Source organism: Arachis ipaensis, chromosome B5 (genome assembly GCF_059453495.1).
Source record: "Arachis ipaensis isolate K30076 ecotype BB chromosome B5, ASM5945349v1, whole genome shotgun sequence".
Taxonomy (NCBI): Eukaryota; Viridiplantae; Streptophyta; class Magnoliopsida; order Fabales; family Fabaceae; genus Arachis; species Arachis ipaensis.
Window position 1 is genome coordinate 160,082,649 of NC_142440.1, and position 24,026 is coordinate 160,106,674.

General features: G+C 32.8%; 6 protein-coding genes across 6 annotated transcripts; 1 reads left to right on the plus strand and 5 right to left on the minus strand.

The window, feature by feature from the left end:
* Nucleotides 1-521: 521 nt before the first annotated feature.
* Nucleotides 522-2,006, minus strand: LOC107644997 (protein COFACTOR ASSEMBLY OF COMPLEX C SUBUNIT B CCB3, chloroplastic). The gene is made up of 3 exons (XM_088488214.1): nucleotides 1,896-2,006; nucleotides 1,766-1,809; nucleotides 522-1,202 (listed from the first exon to the last, which is right to left on the minus strand). Exons 1-3 carry the CDS (start codon nucleotides 1,951-1,953, stop codon nucleotides 675-677), a joined length of 630 nt encoding a protein of 209 aa, XP_088344340.1. The 5' UTR covers nucleotides 1,954-2,006; the 3' UTR covers nucleotides 522-674.
* A 257-nt stretch (nucleotides 2,007-2,263) lies between these two features.
* Nucleotides 2,264-4,162, plus strand: LOC107644995 (putative oxidoreductase At4g09670). Its single transcript, XM_016348990.3, has 2 exons — nucleotides 2,264-2,834; nucleotides 3,382-4,162. The coding sequence occupies exons 1-2, from the start codon at nucleotides 2,370-2,372 to the stop codon at nucleotides 4,000-4,002; spliced, it is 1,086 nt and encodes a 361-aa protein (XP_016204476.1). The 5' UTR covers nucleotides 2,264-2,369; the 3' UTR covers nucleotides 4,003-4,162.
* Nucleotides 4,163-4,339: 177 nt separating this feature from the next.
* On the minus strand, nucleotides 4,340-7,832 carry LOC107644989 (laccase-15-like). Its single transcript, XM_016348982.3, has 6 exons — nucleotides 7,650-7,832; nucleotides 7,327-7,478; nucleotides 6,963-7,201; nucleotides 6,745-6,873; nucleotides 5,699-6,655; nucleotides 4,340-5,194 (listed from the first exon to the last, which is right to left on the minus strand). The coding sequence occupies exons 1-6, from the start codon at nucleotides 7,755-7,757 to the stop codon at nucleotides 5,064-5,066; spliced, it is 1,716 nt and encodes a 571-aa protein (XP_016204468.1). The 5' UTR covers nucleotides 7,758-7,832; the 3' UTR covers nucleotides 4,340-5,063.
* A 1,867-nt stretch (nucleotides 7,833-9,699) lies between these two features.
* On the minus strand, nucleotides 9,700-12,205 carry LOC107644996 (uncharacterized). The gene is made up of 4 exons (XM_016348991.3): nucleotides 11,685-12,205; nucleotides 10,594-10,819; nucleotides 10,227-10,351; nucleotides 9,700-10,075 (listed from the first exon to the last, which is right to left on the minus strand). The coding sequence occupies exons 1-4, from the start codon at nucleotides 12,018-12,020 to the stop codon at nucleotides 10,004-10,006; spliced, it is 759 nt and encodes a 252-aa protein (XP_016204477.1). The 5' UTR covers nucleotides 12,021-12,205; the 3' UTR covers nucleotides 9,700-10,003.
* A 346-nt stretch (nucleotides 12,206-12,551) lies between these two features.
* Nucleotides 12,552-14,949, minus strand: LOC107644993 (putative oxidoreductase At4g09670). The gene is made up of 3 exons (XM_016348988.3): nucleotides 14,567-14,949; nucleotides 14,200-14,490; nucleotides 12,552-13,418 (listed from the first exon to the last, which is right to left on the minus strand). Exons 1-3 carry the CDS (start codon nucleotides 14,741-14,743, stop codon nucleotides 12,798-12,800), a joined length of 1,089 nt encoding a protein of 362 aa, XP_016204474.1. The 5' UTR covers nucleotides 14,744-14,949; the 3' UTR covers nucleotides 12,552-12,797.
* A 1,468-nt stretch (nucleotides 14,950-16,417) lies between these two features.
* Nucleotides 16,418-18,721, minus strand: LOC107644994 (putative oxidoreductase At4g09670). Its single transcript, XM_016348989.3, has 3 exons — nucleotides 18,413-18,721; nucleotides 17,808-18,098; nucleotides 16,418-17,209 (listed from the first exon to the last, which is right to left on the minus strand). Exons 1-3 carry the CDS (start codon nucleotides 18,587-18,589, stop codon nucleotides 16,589-16,591), a joined length of 1,089 nt encoding a protein of 362 aa, XP_016204475.2. The 5' UTR covers nucleotides 18,590-18,721; the 3' UTR covers nucleotides 16,418-16,588.
* Nucleotides 18,722-24,026: the final 5,305 nt, after the last annotated feature.

Genomic DNA, 24,026 nt, shown 5'->3' on the forward strand with positions numbered 1-24,026 from the left:
AAATAAGTCAAATAACTATATTGATCTATGAAAGATTAAAATTTTGACAACTGGATTTCAAAAGATATAAATGGTAAAATGACTTTTTAAAGATATATTCTCTTGGATAAATTAAAATAAATATATAGTCAATTTATTTATATATTTATATACATTTAATTTATTTTGTCAAATAGAATATATACATCATATTGTCATTTTGTAATTCATTTTATTAAAATTGTAATTTGTCTGACTATTTACTCGAAGATATTCCCTTGAAGTTTCATTGCAGCATATGATTTTCAACTCCTCAAATCGGTTGCATATATATCCCTTACAGCTAGTAGAGGAAATGAAGTAAGCATTAGCATTTCGTTCGTTAAAACAAAATGACAATTTAGTAAGTAGAATTTCTAAAGATTATCCTAGTCTAGTATTTCAAGATTTTACCCCAAAACATAGATAAACTTAAGTTGAGTTCTTGATTTTGCTATCATTAGTGAAGCTATTTGAATTGAACTTCACCAATTCTTCTCTGCTTTCTACTTCAATATAGATGGTATATAAAGAAAATATTAGTAATTCACAGTCTCACAGATGCACTTTGGTATGGATCCAACTAGAAGATTGGACAAAATGTCATCATCTCTTATCTCTGTGTTCCTCAACAAAAAAAAAGGTCAAAATGTTTCCTAATTGACTTGTTGGGAAAGAAGAACAAGTAATCCTTGTGGACCCACTAATATCTCATTAAGAAAGCTAAGCAATCCAAACCAGACAACAGGGGTAACATCCACACCAGCAAGGGGAGGAATCAGTTTCCTTGTTGCTATGAGAAGAGGCTCTGTGGGAGCATAGGCTATTACATAAGGGAACTTCCCCACAGGTAGTTTAGGGTACCATGACATCACTATCCTCAATATGAAGAGAAAACCAAATGCTGAGAGAAAAGGGCCTAGAAACCCAATTGCTAGCTTTGCAGTGGCAGGATCCAAGTCAGCAAGAACCAACCTCTTCATGAAATCTGAGGGAACATAATGTAATGATGTCTCAGGTATGCTGAGTTTGACACTGTTTAAGACTGCTTTAGAATCAAGTGTGTTCTGTGCAGTAGTAGCTGCTGCTGCTGCCTCAGATATTTCTTTGAAACATGAGCAACATTGCAAGGTCCTAGAAGTACTTCCATTGATGTTTCGTTTAGTAGGATACTTTGAAGTTTCCTACAACAAATAAAATTCAAAAGCATCCTGAGAAATTTGTAGCTTCCTAGAAAAGCCAATTTTATACCATACAGCATCCTAAAAATCTATCTAAATGTTAGATTAAGAGAGGATACAATCCATGTCTTACAATCTTAAAAAGAAGAAATAACTAAATTCTTCCTTCATTTAGTAATTAGAAGAACATTTAAGATGATAACTCAAAGGATAAATCATTTCTACCAATCAACATATCTATATTTAGTAGTATAAACAACAGAGCTAGTTCATGCTGAGTTAATCAACACAAGTGACAAGAAATTTGAAATGTCATTTTCTCATGCTCCAATAACTAGTATATTTTACAAGAACACAGTAAAAAGTTTGCAGCTTTACCATATCAGGAACTTTAGTTTAAAGCACAAGGCAAAATTAACAGCCAAAGCGCTAGGCAAATGCTAATACTATATATGAACATGAATTGCAAGATTGCAAAAATCAAACTTTGAAGTGGGTTTTGTCAAATTCAGCTGCAGAAAGCATGGCAAATAGAAAATTTTGAGGCAAATGAAGTGGGAACTCACTGGGATAGCGAAAGTGCTTGACTTGGAAATTGAAGGTTGCCACCCTACAAAATTGTGGGAGGGAGATTAAAGAGAAGAAGTTGGAATGAAAAGAAAGCGAGTTTGAGAAATGGGAGAATGAAGAGAGTACCTCTGAGATAAACGGAGTTGAGAAGATAGGATTGGGTGGCCATTGTTATCTCCTTCATAAACACTATTGAAAAATAAAGAAATATATAATAACTAAATCAGATATTTTTATAAATATATATATATATATATATATTAAAAGGGTGTTAAATAGTATATATATATAAGTCCAATTTAAATAATCAGTTTAATTAAGTATATTTTAAAAAAAATAGCTTAATTAATTTTTTTTTAAAAAAATTAAATAATAAATATTTATATTAAAATTAATTTATAATTAAATTATTTTGTATTTAATTTTTAGATTTTAAAAATATTTATTTAAAAAAAATAGTATATATATTTATTATAAAAAAATATATAATAATTAATTTGACCAGTGAGGAGTGACTAGTGAGAAGTGAAAACTGGACACAAGTCACTGCTATCCGAAACGTTTCGTTTCGTTTCGTCTTTTCTGAGAGAAACAAAGACAATGTCAGAAACGCCGGTAATCCGATTCGGCGTGATAGGATGCGCCGACATAGCCCGGAAAGTGTCACGCGCCATCAAACTGGCTCCTAACGCCACACTCCACGCCATCGGCAGCCGCTCCATCGACAAGGCCCGGCGCTTCGCCGCCGCCAACGGCTACCCGGAGGACGCCAAGGTGTACGGCTCCTACGAGGAGGTTCTGGACGATCCCGAGGTGGACGCCGTGTACGTTCCTCTGCCGACGAGCCTGCACGTGCGTTGGGCCGTGTTTGCAGCTCAGAAGGGGAAGCACGTGCTGCTTGAGAAGCCCGTGGCCTTGAATGCGTCTCAGTTCGATGAGATCATTCGGGCCTGTGAATCCAGTGGGGTGCAGCTCATGGATGGTACCATGTGGATGCACCACCCTAGGACCAATCAGATGAAGGATTTTCTCTCCGATGCGCACCGTTTTGGCCAGCTCAAATCGGTAATATACGTTACTTCTAGTTTCATTATATTCTCAATTTTTTTTTTTATTTATTTGAAATAAACAGCTAGTTTTTAGTGGAAGTAGAAGCGAGATTAATTTTGATAAATGTGTTTTATATTTGATGTGTTGATTGAGATAGTCAAGAGAGTTGTTTGTCAACATATGATGATTATTTGTTGTGTGTAAAAAAAGCTTGTACTAGATACAAAGTAAGCAATTATTTTGATATAAAACATGCGGCTACATCTAAATTATCTTGTTAGGAACTTTTTAGAAGTTTCTATATGTAGTATAAAAGCCAAAGCAAGGAAGAAAAGTCTCATGTTTAGCTTTTTGTTTGTGTATTTGATCCTTTTGCTTTCTAATGTGACTCTTAGTTTTGTTTGCTTTGTATTCAGCTTTCTTATTTTGTCTTAGTTAAGGATGTATATTCATCATTTTCCTGCCGAAGTTTGCAACAGTTAATTTAACATAATCTTAATCTTAATGTTTTATATTGCATGTATGCTCTATGTTGATATATGGATCTTTCTGGGTTGCTCAGATTCAGACCTTTTTTACATTTGCTGCTGATCCTGATTTCCTGGAGAACGACATTCGCGCAAAGCCGGATCTTGATGCTCTTGGTTCCCTTGGCGATGAAGGTTGGTATTGTGTTAGAGCAATCCTGTGGGCTGCCAACTATGAATTACCGAAAACTGTAATTGCCTCGCGCAATCCTGTGTTCAACAAAGCAGGGGTGATAATGGCTTGTGGCGCATCGCTGCACTGGGAAGACGGGAAGGTGGCAACCTTCTATTGCTCCTTCATGGCCAACTTGGCAATGGACATAACTGCCGTTGGAACAAAAGGAACTCTGCATGTTCATGACTTTATCATCCCTTATGAAGAGAAAGAGGCATCGTTTTATGCAGCTTCTGAGTCAGGTTTTGATGACCTTGTGACAAAATGGGCTTCTCAGCCAAGCAAGCATACAGTAAACACTGATCTCCCTCAGGAGGTTCTTATGGTAAGAGAGTTTTCGCAGTTGGTGACCGAAATCAAATTCAAGAACTCGAAACCTGAGACGAAGTGGCCAACAATTAGTAGGAAAACACAGCTGGTCTTAGATGCTGTGAAGGCTTCAATTGAAAAGGGCTTTGAGCCTGTTCAAATTCAAGAATGAAGGAGCTTGTACCTTGCTGCTTAAGTCACGCTTATTTTTTCCTTCATTCTGTTCAAGACATTGCAAAAATCTGTTCTTAAAAACATTGTGAACTCGTTGCTTGTGTATTTCAATGGTGGTGATGGTGAATGAACACAACTTTCATTGTTTACTTCTTTCATTTTAGGAATCTCAGTTTCCTATATCAACAACTAGTTTTAAGAGTTCAGCATCTATGTGAAGAGATTGAAAAAACTAATTTTGATATTGTTTTACACTGAAAATAATGCTTTTTTCTTGTAACAACTTATTACATTTTGCCTTCATTTATGACCGGATCCTGTAGCTCTTGCTCTAATAATTCAATTTAGAGAATTGGCGATTTGATCTACTCAAAAAGTTAAAAATGATGGTATATATATGAATTGGTGTGTGCTGCACCATAATTATCTTGTTGCTTTACAGAACAGGTCATAAATAATTTGTCATGTAGAACTCGGGGGGTGACAATGAGACGGGTTTTTACCCTTTCCGACCCTGTTCCACCCAACAATAATAATTCGCATAGAACTCGCTCTACTCCTTCCCGCAGGTAGTAAAAAGTTGACTCTTAATCTGCTTCTTCGGAAACTCTCCTCCCTCTATAATTATTCAATCCAATAAATAAAATTAAATTTTAAAATTTATATAACTCTCATCATATACATAATATAAATTAAAGTTAAAATTTAAATATAATACAATATTAATAATTATTTTATTAATTATTTTATATATATTATATATTAAAATTATATATATTTATATATATACCGAGACAGATAAGAGCGGGTATTACTTAAACCCGTCCCATCCCGCTCAAGATCTTGTTCCATTAAAAATCCGTTCCGAGCGAGTAGGGGCGAGTGGATACTCACGGATTCGGGTAGTATTATCATCCTTATATAAAAGTGCTTATAACATTAATATGTGAGAAAGTTTAGGTGACTAATTTTTTTAGTTAATATATAGTTAATTATATATTTTTTTTGCTCCCTATTTTTGCATAAAAGAAAGTAAGAGCCCTAAATGGCAATAATTCTTCAACAGGGAGGCAGATCTGGAGGTGGAGGAAGTAAACTTTCATCGCATCCTTCTCCATTCTTCACAATGAACACAGTTTCCATTCCCCAAGTCAGGTGCCGTTCTAAGTGGCAATGCACAAACCACACTCCTAAATTCATCAATACAAGTGTTCAACCAACAATTAGTTTCAGTTCTCAACATAGGTGTAGAAAAAAATAGATAAGAGCAATTAAAATTGAATTGTGTTTCATATACATATTTTGTTTCATAAATTGAACTAACTTGCTAATTGTTACTCTCTTTTCTTTCTATTAGATAGCACATAAACTAACTAAGCCTAGCAAGGCAAAATGATGGGATTTTTAAAAAAATAAATTGATTATTTACTGATATATGCTTCTATAAAAATATTTATATTTTTTTCTATTATTACTTATCTTGTTAACACTACTAACGAAATACATGTATTATAGCTTTTGAAGTTATTACAATCAATCAAATAGTAATAAAAAGAAAAAAAATGTAGATATTTTTAAATAAGCATACGAGTAAATAATCAATCTATTCTATTTGTTTAACAAAAAATCCAAAATCATGAAACTAATAAAATTATTTCACATTAAACTAAAACAAGTTATTTCACGAAACATACCTGGGTTACCAGCTCTGTACCTTATAGTAGCCCAACCATTTATAGGCACAAGAACTGTGTTCCTAAGAGGAGGGTCGATTAGATTGTATGTCTTTGGATCCTCATATTCATCAAAATTTCCAAGTCCACGTCCAACAATGTAGAAGCTAGTTCCATGTATATGCATAGGATGATCTATCCCAGCAACCAAGTTTGTCCCTTGAAACACAATTTCCACTGTTGAATCATACTCTATAACTCTAGCCATGGTTCTTCTCTTTGGTATCTCTAGTATCATTGGCAAATACTCTGCAGTGAAGTTGAATACCAAAGGAGGAAAACTAGGGAAATTATTACTGTAGACACCATTTAAGTAGTAATAATATGCATCCAAGATGGAAATGTTTGGTAACTCAAAGGATATGTTGTTCATGCTAGCTGCTAAACGTGTTCCATTTGGCCCTTCACATGTTTGTGAATATGTCTGGCCTTCAGGGCATGGGAATGTGTTGATAGAAATAGTGCTAATGATACGAGTTGTGATTATTGTTGGGACTTTATGAGGGTATGTCTCAGGTTTGCCTCTAAGGCTTCCCAAGAAATCAAAAGCTGCATTTGTGTCATTGTAGTAAGGAAGACAAGGTAATGGAGGTGATGAAGTTGGAATGTAATATCCATTGTAGTGGATTCTAGCTGTGGTTGTGGTGTTATCAAAAGGAAGAATAGAGGAACTTGAATATGCTCTTGCAGCCATGTAGTAGTGATCAGGTTCTTGATTTGCATGCAATAAAACATCAAGTGATTGTCCTGGAGCTATGCATATGAAGTCTCTTGTTAATGGCTCGGTGTAGGCGGCATCAGCACCAACAACAGTGAGACTGTGTTTGTAAACAGAGAAAAAGAGAACTACATTCATTGCAGCATTCACAATCCTCAGCAGATAAGTCTTGCCAAAATCTACATTAAACTTGAATGTTTCTGTGAAAAAACAAAAAGAATTGATGCAGTTAGAGATTCTAAAATCAAAGAACATTTGAGCATGCTTGAAATGAAATCTTGATGCATACCTTCTCTTGAGCAAGGAAAAAAGTCACCAGGTTGACCATTGATAGTGAGAGCATCAGAATTAATAGGGCTTCCTCCACTTATAACAAATTGTTCATAAACATCCTTGATTTCACTCTTCCACCATTCTCCTATAAACAAACATCACAAATAAGTAAACAAACAAATTGAAAAACATTGAAAGGTAATTGGATAACTATATAGAGGATGGATTACATACCAAATACAATAGGAACCTCTGCATAAGGCTTGGGAAAAGGGTAGGATGTTCTTGGATACACAAAGATAGGTCCATGGACAGTGGCTCTTGCCCAATCACTATGTGCATGCCACCATAATGTCCCTTGTTCAAAAGAAAAAATCACCTTTTGCCTGAATTTCATTCCTGGTTGGATAGGGCATTGTGTGATGTATTCAGGGCCATCTGACCATGGATTTCTTGGCTGCTTCACTCCATGCCTGCGCAAGAAACCGGTTATTATGTGCTAAATGCAACTATTTCTTTTTGATACATATAAATCGTTAATGAACTACATTTCCTAAATGATACATGAGAACACTCTTAGTTAAGAGATCAATAATACCAGTGCAAAGTGATGTTGAAATCCCCTTTGTTATAGACATTGACATATACTGTTTCACCTGTGTACGCTTTGATAATTGGCCCTGGAAATCTTCCATTCACAGTCAACAATGTTTTGGTGCAGCATAGTCTTGTGTACTTAGCTTCTCTCACCTGCAAAATTCATCAAATTAGTTATTATTTTGTTGTTTACTATGCTCTAAACTCTAGTGTTACAAATCAAAGGCCATGGTACTCAGCATGCAATCTCATGCATAATCTTGGGAATTATGGCAAGTTTGCAAATTAAATGGTAACAATGAATTATGATGTGGTGAAACTCACAACAAAATGGTACTCTCTTGGCCTTTGGGAATTGATACCAACAATGAAGAAAAAACTCCAAAGAATTTGTAGGAAGATAGTTTTCCTCCCAAGCAACAACATTTTCATGACAGAAAATAAATGTTTAACTCCTGCTAGATGTCATTGCCATGATTCCATGAAGACATTTAATAGGAAGAAAATCATTGACCCTTTACTTCTGAAATTTTCTTTACCTTAAATAAATAAGATGTAACCTTACTTGCTGTTAACAACAAAATACTACAATACATGAAGAATATGCGTGTTAATAGAAATATATCATAATCACGTTGGTTACTAGATGAATTAAAATGTAGTAGTATTACTAATTTATTTTAAGGTCAATAAACATCATTCTAGCAAAATTTCTAGCTGTCTAACATTTTGTCAAACCAGTGTGTGTGTTAACTATTACAATAGAGGAAAAGAGTGTGTGTGTTAACTATTACAATAGAGGAAAAGAATCATTCTAACAAAATGCTTTTACACCATGTGGAATTAAGTGTGTTATCTATTTCTTTCTTTAGCTAGGATTTTACACTACTGCGTTAAACGTGTGGAATTAAGAGTGTTTGAAAGAAATTATGAATTACTTCCTGAATCTGAAGTATATGGGTATGGATTGAATTTGTTTATGTTAAAAAAAAAAAGAAAGAAAAATGGGGATTGCTCTTTTCTATTTTGTTGGACATTTCATTAATTTTACAATGAATCATTGCAACAAGTAGGACACTCTTTGTGGATTGAGTTATTGTTCTCTCAACTGCCATGGTTACCATACTCATATTGAATAATGTTACCCTTTTAATGCTTCAACTGTATTATTGGTTTTATACTTGCTATGGTGTATAGGTGAGTGAATTTGCAATAGTCACTAGAAGATATATTCTTTTCAATGAGTAATGTAATTTTGGACATAACTAAGAGTTGTTTTTAGAGTAAAGATTGTAAAAGTAGAACTCTTAGCATTGGATTAAAATTGATCTAAAATTGCAATGTCAAATTCACTTTTTTTTCTTTATATTATGAACTAACATTCATGTGGTAGGTAGTGGCAGTCAACGGTTCCCACATTCGCTTGCCCCATTTCAATACAGTGAATTATATGGTAAAGATGTAAGTTTACAGATTTTTCCTAATATGATGAAAGAGAGATTGATTAAGATAGGATCCATATTTTGAATAATAATAAAATAATAAAAAATAACTATAAAAAAAATTTATACTCTCTCTGTACCACTTCAATCTGTATAGTAGAGTGCTCCTTTCAATATAAGGCACTAATTTCATTTGAGTTCTTTTTTCCCTTTTTTATTAATATAAACGACTAATTTAATTATTTAATTTGTTAGCATGGCATCAAATATCAAAATTGAAAGAACTTCTGAATTTGTTAGCATGGTTATCATTGGTGTTTGTTTATATTTAAAAGAAAAATAAACGATGTAGATTGATCCTTTATTAATGAATTTATCTCAAAAATATAGTAGCCTCTTTCTTTAATGAATAAGTGGATTAATTAATTCACCATTTGTTTCTTCAATGTATATAATAATAACAAGTGCGATTTTTGTAGAGAGATAGCTACTTTAATCTTAATCAGTGATCTTAGGTTTAAATCTCATAATTTTAAAACTTAGCTTATGATATTTTAATATACAAAGAAAGATATTATAAGTTTATAACAAAAAAGATCTCTCGTATTTCTTTAGTCGGAAATATTTGATAACAAAAAGAAATTAACAAAAAATAGTCAAAACTTGTCTTATTTAATTTAACATTTATTAATTGTTATAAACTTATAATAATTAATGAATGCTAAATAAAATAAGTTTTAATTTTTTTTTTTTTTTATCTTCTTAGCATTACTGTTTCTTAGTATACATTACATACACCTCAACTTAAGGATCAATTCTATAATTTTTGTTAAAAAAAAAAAAAAAGAAAAAAACGAAGACGCCCGTAAAGGCTTAAACATTAATCTAGAATATGATTAGCCAGCTAATTGCTTAGCTAAAGAGACTAGAAATATCCCTAGCAGGGTGTGGAAACATGCAGATTTTATTAGTGAGCTGTTGATTCTGGACTTAGTTTGGTATTAAAAGAGGTTTTCATACAAAACAAAGGAACAAAGAACAAAGAATACAAAGTGCATATCATATGGAGTACAAAAGAAATTTAATAACAAATTGAAAACGAGAAAAATATAAAAAGTACTCTAAACAGATACGGTAAGCAATAATAATAATAATAGCAGAAAGAAATTGCTTAGGCTGTAAATACTAAATATACAAATCTAAAAACCAAGCCTTATATCAAATGCATGGCTCTGATTATTTTTCTCGGTTTGCCATGTACGTTAAATAAATGGTCCACACATATGCACAGGAACTATTCAGCAGTGGCTGCAGCAATTGTAAAAGCAATACCAAACCATTAGCAGATCAGCAAGAAAAATAGTGACTGAATTGAAGCTATATATCAATTAAAAATTCCAGAAAAGCAAAAGAAACATAGAAGTTATTAACAAAGGCAACTTCATCCGCCTTTACGAACCTGTAAATGGACTGGAGCAAATTTGAAAGTAACAAAATCGCATGCAGGCCAGAACATAGCACCACCTATCATCGTCGGAAGTAGATCTCGCTTCAACCTGGTAATAATTTGAGGCACACTTTCACCTGAAATTGACATAGTAACTAAGTTTCGAATAAAAATGTAAAAGCCAGAAAGAGGCTATAGAGAAATATTGAGAACTAGCACAGAAATTAAAATGGCTAGAAAGAGACATGGAAACTGGTAAACAGACCCATATATGAGACTCAAACAATTTGATAGCAAATAAGGTCGGTGAACAATCTCATAAACTTGTATAGTTGAAGATTTATATAAGGTCAACATTTATAATGTTAATAATAATCACCTTGTACAGCACCATTATAAGTGAAGAAAACAGTATTGATGACAGGACCAAATACAGCCTGCCCCATGAAAATCTTCTTCAAGGTTGCGGAAACATCTCTTTTAGGTAAAATTTTGGACAGATGATTGAACCACAAATGCTGTGATGGCCCCAGGATTAGCAACCCATATACTGCCATTCTAAATGTCCTTTTAAAATCATATGAAGCAGAAGAAGATGAAATCATCTAACAAATTTATAAACCAGTATGTTAGTGAAGATACAAATGCCACAGCAAAGATAGTAAAAAGTTAAAATAACGAGCAATTTTTAACCGACAACCATGCTGTTAAAAATAAATAGAGTGCATTCCTAGACCATGGTTAGAAATTGAAAAATAGTGATAAAAATATAAATTCAATGAAGAATAAATCATGCAATGCTCTCACAGTCCATATCTTTCAACAAATTATTTCAGATACGAGCTCAACAATGTGTAAGGCTATACCACAAGCAATTGAGTTAAAAAGAGTAGTAACTAACTTGGTAATTGCTATCTGACTTTAATAATCATTCACTATGAAGATATTAACATAAGAACCAGAAGATTATCAAAGGATCAAATTGGTAAAGCAAACAGAGGTTATCATAGTGTCATACTCTTGATTTATTTAAAAAATAAATAAATAAAATCTTGCATAAACAAAAATGGTGTGATACAAAGATCAGGCCTGCAAATTTAAGATGTAAAAGTTTGAAGTTGAATACAAACACAGTCAGGGATCCATAACATTAGTATTTTTCTCAAGCACAAAACAACCAAATGCCAACCTCAAAATCTCAAAACAGAACGAAATTCATCCTTGCAATTGTGCTAATAACACCTACTACCCGCAGAGGATAAGATAGTATAAAACTAATACCTTTTCGCGCCTCATAACTAAGTCATCAAATAAACACACACATGAGCTAATTAAGCAACATAATGTTGCTAAGAAACTAGACAAGTTACCAGAAACAATGATCAATAGTAATACTTGTTCTTGAATAATGTTAAATAACAGACAGAGTATATAGATTTGAAGGTAAAATGAGTATGTGAAGAGTATTACCTGAGAAGTGAAGTCAGAGGCAGTGAAAATAAAAGAAGAGGTAAGGCTCTTAGTGACAACGGGGTGTTCTTCAAGCTTACGAAGGTACCAACCCACAAACCCAAACTTGGCAGCAGAAGAAGAAGAAGAACAAAAGGAAGCTTTGTGGATGATACGGTCATAAGGTCGAACAGCTGGTGGGCAAGGTGCATGGAACGGCGTCTGTTTACCGTTTAGTAGGAAGCGTTTGGTAATGTTTCGCGACATCGACATCATCGTTATGCTGTGTTGTGTGTTTACAGCGTCAACAACAACAACAACAAAATCAATTTCCAGAAACAAATGTCGTTTGCTCATGCCATTGCCATGTGATGAAGGAGGAAAGGAACCTACTCCAAAGTCCAAACTTCCCCTTCCTCTGCTTTCCTTTCGCAAAGTTAGTTAGTTAGTTAGGTTTTTTTTCATAACTTAAGCCTTTTTTTTTCTTTCTTTTTTTTTTTCTTTTTCCATGAAGAGTGAATACCGGAAAGTAAATATTTTTTTATAACTTCCACTTGTTCGAGTGAGTTAACTACTTAGTCAACTCAAATTTATTATAAGAAATTTAATACTTTTTTTTTTGTTTTTCACGATGTTTCCACAGATCAAGAATTAATCCGTTGCTAATCTGAGTTTTATTTAAGAGTTAGTCGCTGGCTAATGGATTGCTACATGCACAAAACTTAATCTATTATGAGAAAGTAAATAGACTTTCGGTTTGGGCCTATGACCAAAAAATGGATTGGACTCTATTAATTTATATCTGTAGTTAAATTAATTCATTAATTCGTTTAAACAAGTGATTCATCTTATACATGCAATAAGCAACTAAATAAAAAGAGTTGAAGCTTGAACAACCAACTTGTATTTATTGGTGCTTAAGTGACCGCTTAAGCAATAGTCGACAATTCTTGGATATACATTACAAGAACAATATAGCCAAATCTGGTAAACCTCTTCAAATAAAGTAAGAGAAAGCATAGAAAGATCAACCTGAAGATTGTGATGAAATAAGACTTGGATTTGAGACATTATTATTGTTAACTGATGATAAAAGACAACACCACTCTGAATTAAGCTAACTAGAGTCACTAATTAATCCTGAATTTGAACAGGCTCAAGACCATTATCAATTGAAGCCTTCACAGCATCCACAACCAGTTGTGTTTTCCTGCTAATAGTGGGCCACGTATCCTCCGGTTTTGAGTTATTGTACTTAATTGCCCCAACCAAACGTGCAAATTCACTAATCAAAAGTGCCTCTTGAGGGAGATCAGTGTGAACTACATGTTCACTTGGATTTGGAGCCCAGCCAATCGAAAGCTCAACCCAATCAGAGTTTGAGCTTGTTGAAAACTTGGCCTCTTTCTCTTGGTTAGGAATGGCATAATCATGAACACGCAATGACCCTTTTGTCCCCATTGCAACTATGTCCATTGACATGTCCGAGAGAAATGAACAATAGAAGGTTGCTACTTTGTCATCTTCCCAGGATAGAGAAGCAGCACAAGCTAGAATGACACCAGCATCATTGTATGTGGGTTTGTGCAATGCTCTTGCTGTTTTAGGTAACTCATAGTTTGAAGCCCAGAGAATTGTGCCTATACAATAGAACCCAATGTCACCAAGTGCACCTAGAGCATCAAGATCTGGCTTCACTCGAATGTCATTCTCTAGAAAGTAAGGAGTAACTCCATAAGAAAAGGTGGAGTGGACCTATTATCATGTAACAAACAAAGAAATCAGTAAGTAGATATGAACCATATGCACTTACATAGGTTAGTGGTCTTGAAGGATCAAAGATTACTTGCTTGTCAATTTGGTTTCAAAAATCATACATTTTAAATTTATCATTCAAAAATCGCATCACAAAAAGATTTATGTCATGTGTCATCGACTAACTCACGAAAAAAACATCTATTCAAAATGGTATTTTTCAAGAACCAATTTAAAACATTTGATATCTGTTGAAACTTGAAACATAAGAAAAATATTAGGAGGTGATCAAAATTTATTGTTTTTTGTCATCACTTAACTATCAACTCAATTTTTTTAGTCTAATTATTTTAGTTTAGTAATTCAATAACATATTAATTTCATACTTTTAAAAAAATAATAAATTCTGATGCAGCATTCCTCTAAACATAATATTTTTAAGAAATATTTTGAATATTAACTCGTACAAAATATATACACACAAACAAAAAGAGGAAGGTAATTTAGGTGCTTTTTGGAAAAGTTTCTTTTTTTTTTTATGATAAAGTGGTGTCATTACAGTATACGCAGTCTTGGTATAAAAAATCATTTTTCTAAATCATTTTTTTTCTTGGTATAATAAATGGAAGTCAATTTTAAACACAAGACCGGGGCTATTACTCACAAAATCCACTGCTATAATGGAAGTCAATTTTATCCATTTTCTTTAAATAATTGAATGGAATTAGTATAATAGAAAGTATAGGTAAAGCATTATTGTTCATAATGTTCATATATATACCGATTGAAGGCGACCAAAGTGATTTGGATCTGAGATGAAGTGAAACATTTTGGTGGTCCTAGGGTGGTGCAGCCACATGGTATCATCCATGAACTGCACACCGTTGGATCTACAAGCCTCCAAGATCTTATCGAGATCGGAAACGCTGAGAGCCACCGGAGTCTCAAGCAGGATGTGCTTCTTCCTCTGAGCAGCAAGCACCGCCCACTTCACATGTAAGCTTGTTGGAAGTGGCATGTAAACCGCATCAACTTCAGGGTCTTCTACAACCCCTTCGTATGAACCATAAACCTTAATTAACATAAAGTAATTAACCATTAGTAACATATATAGTCCAATTAGTTAGTTAATTAATTGAAGAAAGAACCTTAGCATTGGGTGGGAGGCCATTGGAGGCTGCAAACTTGGTGGCTTTATCGAGGGAACGGCTTGCGACGGCGACGATGGTGGCGTTGGGAGCGAGAGTTATGGCTCTGGAGACCTTCCTAGCCACGTCAGCGCAACCAACGATTCCAAATCGTACTGGACTTGCTTCTTCTGCCATTGTTGTTGACTTAGTTAGCTTGTTGTTGTGTAGATCTTGCTGCTTCTAACGTATGGTTGTTAATGGAATCTAAATCATATCGTCGTATATTATTTTATCAGGGAAATGATTTTGTTATCAGAGATTAGAGATTGTGGTTAAGACTTAAGAGACAACAACAACAGAGATAATTATATTTAACCATTTTCACTTCAATCAGTGCTATCTAGCCGAACACGTGTTCTTGTTTCTACAAAATAGCTAATATTTTATAAGATTTCCACCGGTGCACCCAACAAAAATTTCCACCAAAGTAATAACCTAAATATTTATTAATTAACTTTGATTGTATATATTATACGTTTAATTAGTTTCATTCAATTTTCAATTAGTTCATGTACTTTTTTTATTTTAATTAAATTTTTATATTATATCAAATTTTGTATTTATGTCCTTATTATAACAAATGTTAGAATAACGAAATATTTATTAAATAAAATAAAAGATTCAGTCAAATATTAAGTATATTCATTTTATTTAACAAAATATTAAATCTTTTTAATATTTTTATCATATTAGGAACTTAATTATAAAAGTTAATATAATATAGGAACTCAATTAAAAAGAAAAAGATATAAGAATCTAATTAAAAATTTGATAAAATTATAGAGACTGACAGTATAATTAAATTTATATTATATAATACAAATGCAATTGAGATAAAAAAAGCTCATACACATACAAAAATTAATTATTAAATCTATTATTATATATTTATATATAAATACATGTGTTATTTAATTTATTTTTATATAAATTTTATATTTTAATATATATTTTATACTAATAATTGATTTAATAATTAATTTTTATGTATTTTTAATATGGTTGATTGAAATAACCTTTTTCACTAGAAAGAGTATAGGTAGACAATGAGAATACTAAATAATGTGAACAATGATAGATCAGATGTTCAATTCAATAGGTATGCAGATGATTATGTTCATTATTTTTAATTGGATGGTTATTTCTTTTGAATGTTCAATTCACCAAGTATGCAGATAATTATTCTAATATTAATATTTTTTGGTGACTGATCCTAATATTAATGTTTAGAAAGTAATTTAGGAGTGGAATATTTTTTAATTTTATTGGGTCATTTCTAAAACTCATTGTTCATATTATTTACAAAAGTCATTATCTACCTAGTAAAATTTAAATGCTTCCGTTATGTGTTTTTATGAAACATTAACAGGCGAAGTATTTATTATTTTACATTTTTATTTATATTATATTTTAAAAAACAACCAATATTTCATTTTTAATCGATGTAAAATTACTAAATTAAGCAATGTTATTAAATTATTTGGGTTCCATAATTAATGATGGTAGATTCAAATTTTATAAAATAAAAATTCATCTTTTTTTATAGTCCTCTTTGCTTAATTTTCTTTATAACATATAGATGTGTACATATAAGTATAAATTGCATGTTATTATATAGTAAATTTTTTTTCCCGTAGATATAGAATATCTTCACAAAATGTTTCAATCTCATATTTAAAATTAATTCTAAAAATTCAATGATACAATATTTTTTTATATTCTCTATGATCATTATTATTCCATAATAGTTAGGAATTAGGATCGGATTTCATTTTTTTAAGAGAATGAAGAAGAACAAATCAACAAACATTCAAAACAATTCAACATTATTATTCTCACGTAGAAAGGTCAACATAACTTTGATGATAATGCCACGTAGCTAAAGACTCAACCCCATGATGAAAAGTTAACAACGTAATTATTGAGACGTTAACTATATAATAAGATAATACCCCACCACTTCAAATAAATTAACTAAACTTAACCCTTAATTTCAACAGGCTCAAGGCCATTGTCAATTGAAGTCTTCACAGCATCTATGACCAATTGTGTTTTCCTACTAATTATTGGCCACGTGTCCTCCGGTTTTGAGTTATTGTACTTAATTGCCCCTACCAAACGTGCAAATTCCTTCACCATATGTGCCTCTTGAGGGAGATCATTGTAAACAACATGTTCACTTGGATTTGGAGCCCAACCTAAAGAAAGTTCCACCCAATTAGAGTTTGAGCTTGTTGAAAACTTGGCCTCTTTCTCTTGATTAGGGATAACATAATCATGAACGCGCAATGACCCTTTTGTCCCCATCACAATAATATCCATAGACATATCCGTAAGAAAGGAACAATAGAATGTTGCTACTTTGTGATCTTCCCAAGATAAAGAAGCACCACAAGCTAGAATGACACCAGCATCATTGTATGTGGGTTTGTGCAATGCTCTTGCTGATTTAGGTAACTCATAATTTGAAGCCCATAAAATTGCTCTCACACAATACCAACCAGTGTCACCAAGTGCTCCAAGAGCATCAAGTTCTGGCTTCACACGAATATCATTCTCTAGAAAATAAGGACTAACTCCATAGGAAAAAGTTGCATGTACCTGTTATTAATTAGTTGATGAGTTACAAACAAATGATGACAAAATTGTATAATAACAATAATTTTTACTGACACTACATATATAATGTACTATTTGCATCCATTCAACAATATATGCATCTATAAGAAAAAAAAACAATATATGCAATCAAATTCTTTTATCTAAATCAAAATATATGTTATTTCTTAATATTGTATTAGAGGAATATTAAAAAGCTAATCGAATTTATTTTTGGCTAATAGTTAATTATTAATATTTAAAAAAAATAAATTAAAAATATGTAGTCAGATTATTAATTAATTAAAAAAATTAAATTAAAAATAAAAAATGTGTTAATTAAAAATAATAAATTCTCTTGCTCATGCTTGAGCATTTCTCGTTATATTACTATTGTAATAGTAAGTTTCTTTCAACCTTTCTCTCTATAGAAGAGGTAATAAACTGATTATAAAAATTAATTGTGCAATATTATCATCAATATAATCAGTATATATACATATATAATATATATATATATATATATATATATATATATATATATATATATCCCCATGAAATTAAAGATATATATTTGTGAATATTAATAATGAATATATACCGATTGAAGGCGTCCAAACTGTTGAGGATCTGAGAGGAAGTGAAACATTTGAGTGGTCCTAGGGTGGTGCATCCACATGGTAGCATCCATGTATTGCAAACCGTTGGATTCACACGCCTCCAAAATCTTGTGAAGATCATGAACGTTGAGAGCCACAGGCTTCTCAAGCAGCAAGTGTTTCTTCTTCTGAGCAGCAAGCACAGCCCACTGCACGTGCAAGCTTGTTGGAAGTGGCACGTACACAGCATCAACTTCAGGGTCATCTATAACATCTTCGTATGATCCATAAACCTTTATGCCACAACATGTTTCAAAAATTAAAGTGATCATCATTAATTAATTGTAATAATCTCAAACAAATTCTAAACTAATATGTGTTATAGTGAAATTTTGGTACATTTAATGATTTTGTTACTATAGTTTATATCATAGAGTGAGTATTGTAACGAAAATTTAACAAAAAAGAATTAATAAAAAATAGTTAGAATTTATTTTATTTAATTTTTATTAATTATTATTACAACAATAATTAATGAAATGTTTTAAACTTATTATAAGTTGTTTTTATGTAGATATATATATATATATATATATAGAGTTAAGACCTTAGCATGGGGTGGGAAGCTGTTGGAGGCAGCGAACTTGGTGGCCTTGTCGAGAGAGCGGCTTCCGACGGCGTAGAGGGTGGCGTTAGGGGAGAGGGTTATGGCCCTTGAAACCTTCCTTGCTATCTCAGCACACCCAAGTATCCCAAAGCGTATTGGTGCTGCTTCTTCTGCCATGATTGGATTTGGAGTAGTGTTAGTTTTAGTTTTAGGCCTTAGATATATATGGTTCTTTCGGTATCATTAGGGTTGCTTTATAACGTGGTTGATGCCCCTTTGTGAACAAGTAGTCAATACAATAATATATACAAAAATATCTAAAAAATATCAGAATTTATTGTTTTTCTCTAATAATTAATAATATTTAAAAATATAAAATAAAAAAAGTTAAATTATTAGATGAAAAATTAAATTAATAACTAAAAATAGAAGATAAAAATAATGAATTCTATTAGTATTTGAGTTCTTTTACAAGGGTCTAATAAGTATATTCCTGGAAGCATGTAGATTCTTCTTAATAGTCTTCACAAGGGTTTAACAAAATTCTTGTCTAGCCCGCGACTCGACTTCCTTTCCTTTCCTCACAAAAAGTTCAGCCAAACACCCATATGTTGATTTAACAAGTGAACCCATCGGTAGGTTACATGTTCCCTTCAGCACTGTGTTAATACACTCAGAAATGTTGGTCGTCATATGCCCATATTGACGGCCTCCATCCCAATATTATGTCCATAGCTCCAACCCAATAATCCTATCACACCAATCAACCATGGCCAGTGACGAATCTAGAAAATTTTGATAGTGGGGGCAAAAATATATATATTTTTATAATAAAAATATTATGTGTACATAAAAATTAGTTATCAAATTATTTAATAATTATTATGTATTTGTATATAAATATATGTATTATTTAATTTATTTTTAATGTGTATTTTTTATTTCAATATATATACGCAGGTAGTTATTTTCGATGTAAATATAACATGATTAGTTTTTATAATATCTAATTTTACAAATTAAAACACTAAAATAATCATTTATAAATAGGATAAAGTATATTTTCTGTCCTTAAAGTTTGACAAAAGTTTTAAAAATATCCCTATGTTTTATTTTGTTTCAATTTTGTCCCAAAAGTTTTCGATTTGTATCAAATATACCCCTGAACGGCTAATTTTTCAAAAAATTTAAGATCGATTCAACAACAATTTCATAAGAACAACCCCTCAACACAAGCAAATCAAGTATAATTTTCATGCATTATTGTTATATTGGCCTTAAGTTTTTTGAAAATTTAGTTTCCGAGAGTATATTTGATGCAAATCGAAAACTTTTGGGACAAAATTGAAACAAAATAAAACTTAGGGGTATTTTTAAAACTTTTGCCAAACTTCAGGGACAAAAAATATACTTTACCCTTATAAATATCTGTCTTTTTATATAGGATAATGCTACATATTCATATTTTTTTGTTAACCAAGTCCAATCAAATTTGTCTAAGACAACAAAAATCAGTTATGACTAATATTATTTTAAATTTTATTGTTTAACTTGGTTAGACTTAGTTCATAAAAAGACTTGGATGTGTAGTATTTCTTTTACATATATATAAGTAAATACTTATTTAAAAATTTACTTCTTATACAATTAGAAGTCAATTCTTATTGAGATTCATAGTTGAAAATTTTTTTTCAATTAATGTAGTTACAGAAAAAATTAAAACTAATATAAAAAAAAAAAGATAAATAACACTCTTTCAAGTTAATTTCTAAGAAAAAGCACAAATTTCATTTAAATTGAGAATTGATCATTCTAATGACATCTAATATAAAACTTTTAAATTGACTATGAAGTACCAAAAGTTGAGTAAAAACTTATTGTGGGGGTCAAATTTAATAATTTAGTGGGGCAAATAAATATTATTATTATATACTACTCAAAAAAATTTCAAATCGTAGTGGGGGCGATTGTCCCCACACTCGTATACATACATCCGTCCCTGACCATGGCAGGATCATCCTTCCGCATGATATCCATGTAATACCGATACTCCTCCTCAGTCTTCGCATATGCGGCATTCACGAGGATCTTCCGGGTATCCTTAGACTTGAAAGATAGTGCGAAGTTAGCGGCGATGTGTCGTACACAGAATGCACGATATGCGGTTGGTGGGAGCCACCCACCGTCTTCCACAAGCAGGGCAGCCTTGATGGCGTTGTGCCGGTCAGAGATGACTAAAATGCCTGGCTGGGGAGTCACATACTGATGAAGGTGACTAGGGAAAAACTTCCACGAATTTGTATTTTTGCCTTTGACTAACCCGAATGCTACATGAAGAATGTTCGAGTTTTTATTTTGGGCAATAGCCATTAACAGGGTACCTCCATACTTTCCATATAAATGAGTACCATCGATGGATATCAGTAACTTGCAATACTTGAATGCCTCAATACAAGGAGGAAATGTCCAAAATAATCGATGAAAGAAAACCTTCGTTCCATCCACCATATTACCTGACCTCACTGGTGAAGTGTGCCTGGCATATACAACTGAATCCCAATGATCCACCTTGGTATGTGGTTATAAAACTCCTCCCAATCTCCATATATCTGAGCAACGGCCTTCTGCTTGGTCATCTAGACCTTCCTGTAGCTAGATTTGAAACCAAACTTTGACGACACCGCATCCTGTAATACCTTAATGGAGACTGATGCATCCGCCATGACCAATGATAGAACTGAAGCACAGATGACATGATAATCGAGCTGTCTGTGATCAGTCGATATCTCAGTTTCTAGACATACATGTGTGTGGTCCGTTGTACTTTCTAACTTCCCAGTAGCCTTTCCTCTGCCTCATAGTCATATGTATCAACTAGTTACATCCATTCCCGAACTGAACACACTTCCCATGATACTTCAATGCATCGGACTCAAACACTTTATATTCTACACCACGACGAATATTATAACTCTTGATTGTCAGCATAGCTTCGTCTTTGGTTTCGAACCGTTGCCTGATTTCAAACTCATCCATGCCAATCATACTAAGCCTGTCTCCGTGAATAGTAGGGTGCTGCTGATCTACAAATGCAGGCTGGTTCATTGCATCAAGGTCCAAAGTGAAAAAGTGTCGAGGGTACTGCTGCAAGTGCAGCTCCCATCGCAACTGTGAGCTATCCGAAGCTACGCCCATCACCCAAGTCTCCTGCCAGAACGGGCAAACCAGCCGCAAATGATGGGGATGAGACAAAGGGAGTCACCGGTTGCCCAGTTGGAATGGCGGTAGAACTTCCTTCTCTGACGCCAGTTGGCGGATTCGGAGCGGATCTGCCATTTTCTAGGATTTTCTAAGATTTTCTAGGGTTTTTTAGGGTTTTGAAGGGTTTTCTAGGAATTTCTAGGAACTTCTAGGATTTTCTATGATTTCTTTAGGGTTTTCTAGGGTTTTCGAGGGTATTCTTACGGTTTTCTTGGGTTTTTTAGTGTTTTCTAGGATTTTCGAGGGTTTTTCTCGGGTTTTCTAGGATCTTCGAGGGTTTTTTTGGGTTTTCTATGATTTTTTTAGGCATTTTCAAGGGTTTTTTAGGGATTTCTAGGAATTTCTAGGGTTTGCTATGGTTTTCTTATGGTTTTCTAAGGTCTTCGAAGGTTTTTTTTAGGGTTTTACTAGGGTTTTTTAGTGTTTTATAGGTTTTTGACGGTTTTTTGCGGTTTTCTAGGGTTTTTTTAGGGGTTTTCTTAGATTTTCTTGGGATTTCTAGGATTTTCTATGATTTTTTTAGGGTTTTCTAGGGTTTTCGAGGGTTCTCTTAGGGTTTTTTAGTGTTTTCTAGGGTTTTTAAGGGTTTTTCTCGGGTTTTCTAGGGTTTTCGCGTGTTTTTTGGGACTTTCTAGGTTTTTTAGGATTTTTCTCCGATTTTTAGGGATTTCTCGAAATTTCTAGGGTTTTCTATAGTTTTCTTAGGATTTTCTAGGGTTTCAAGGGGTTTCTTAGGTTTTTCTAGGGTTTTTTAGTGTTTTCTAGGGTTTAGGAGGGTTTTTCTTAGATTTTCTAGGATTTTTTAGGAATTTCTAGGATTTTCTATATTTTTCTAGGGTTTTCGAGGGTTTGCTTAGGGTTTTCTTGGGTTTCTTAGTGTTTTATAGGGTTTTCAAAGGTTTTTTTCGGATTTTCTAGGATTTTCGAGGGTTTTACTCTGGATTTCTAGAGATTTCTAGGAATTTCTAGGTTTTTCTATAGTTTTCTTAGAATTTTCTAGGGTTTTCAAGGGTTTTCTTAGGGTTTTCTAGAGTTTTTTAGTGTTTTCTAGGGTTTTCGAGGGTTTTTCTCCGATTTTCTAAGATTTTCGAGGGATTTTTGGGATCTTCTATGATTTTTTAGGGTTTTCGAGAGTTTTCTAGGGTTTTCTATGGTTTTCTTAGGGGTTTCTAGGGTTTTCGAGGATTTTCTAGGGTTTTTTAGTGTTTTCTAGGATTATCTTAGTGTTTTCTAGGTTTTTGTAGAATTTTCTAGGATTTTCTAAGATTGTCTAGGGTTTTTAAGGGTTTTGTGGGGTTTTCTAGGAATTTCTAGGTTTTTCTATAGTTTTCTTAGGGTTTTCTAGGGTTTTCGAGGGTATTCTTACAGTTTTCTTGTGTTTTCTAGGGTTTTCGAGGGTTTTTCTCGGGTTTTCTAATATTTTTGAGGGTTTTTTAGGGTTTTCTAGGATTCGTTTAGGGATTTTCAAGGGTTTTCTAGAGATTTCTAGGAATTTCTAAGGTTTTCTATAGTTTTCTTAAGTTTTTTTAGGGTTTTCAAATGTTTTCTTAGGGTTTTATTTGTGTTTTTTGGCGTTTTCTATGGTTTTTTAGTGTTTTCTAGGGTTTTCGAGGGTTTTTTTGGGTTTTCTAGGGTTTTTAGGAATTTCTCGAGTTTTCTAGGTATTTCTAAGGTTTTCTATAGTTTTCTTAGGATTTTCTAGGGTTTTCGAAGGTTTTTTATTGTTTTATAGGGTTTACGAGGGTTTTTGAGGTTTTCTAGGGTTTTTGGGGGGTTTTCTCTGGTTTTCTAGAGATTTTTAGAAATTTCTAGGATTTTCTATAGTTTTCTTAGGGTTTTCGAGGGTTCTATTAGGGTTTTCTAGGGTTTTTTAGTAATTTCTAGGGTTTTTGGGGTTTTTAGATTTTTCTCGGGTTTTTTCGGATTTTCTAGGGTTTTTTAGTGTTTTCTAGGGTTTTTCTCGGGTTTTCGAGAGTTTTTTGGGATTTTCTAGGATTTTTCTCTGGTTTTCTAGGAATTTCTATGAATTTCGAGGGTTTTCTTTGTTTTTTTAGGGTTTTCTAGGGTTTTCGAGGGTTTTCTTAGAGATTTCTAGGTTTTTTAGTGTTTTCTAGGATTTTCAAGGATTTTTCTCGGGTTTTCTAGGGTTTTCGAGGGTTTTTCGGATCTCCTATTATTTTTTAGGGTTTTTATCCGGTTTTTTAGGGATTTCTCGAAATTTCTAGGAACTATAGTTTTCTTAGGGTGTTCTAGGGTTTTCAAGGGTTTCCTTAAGGTTTTCTAGGGTTTTTTAGTGTTTTCTATAGTTTTTTAGGGTTTTTCTCAGATTTTCTTGGGTTTTAGAGGGTTTTTC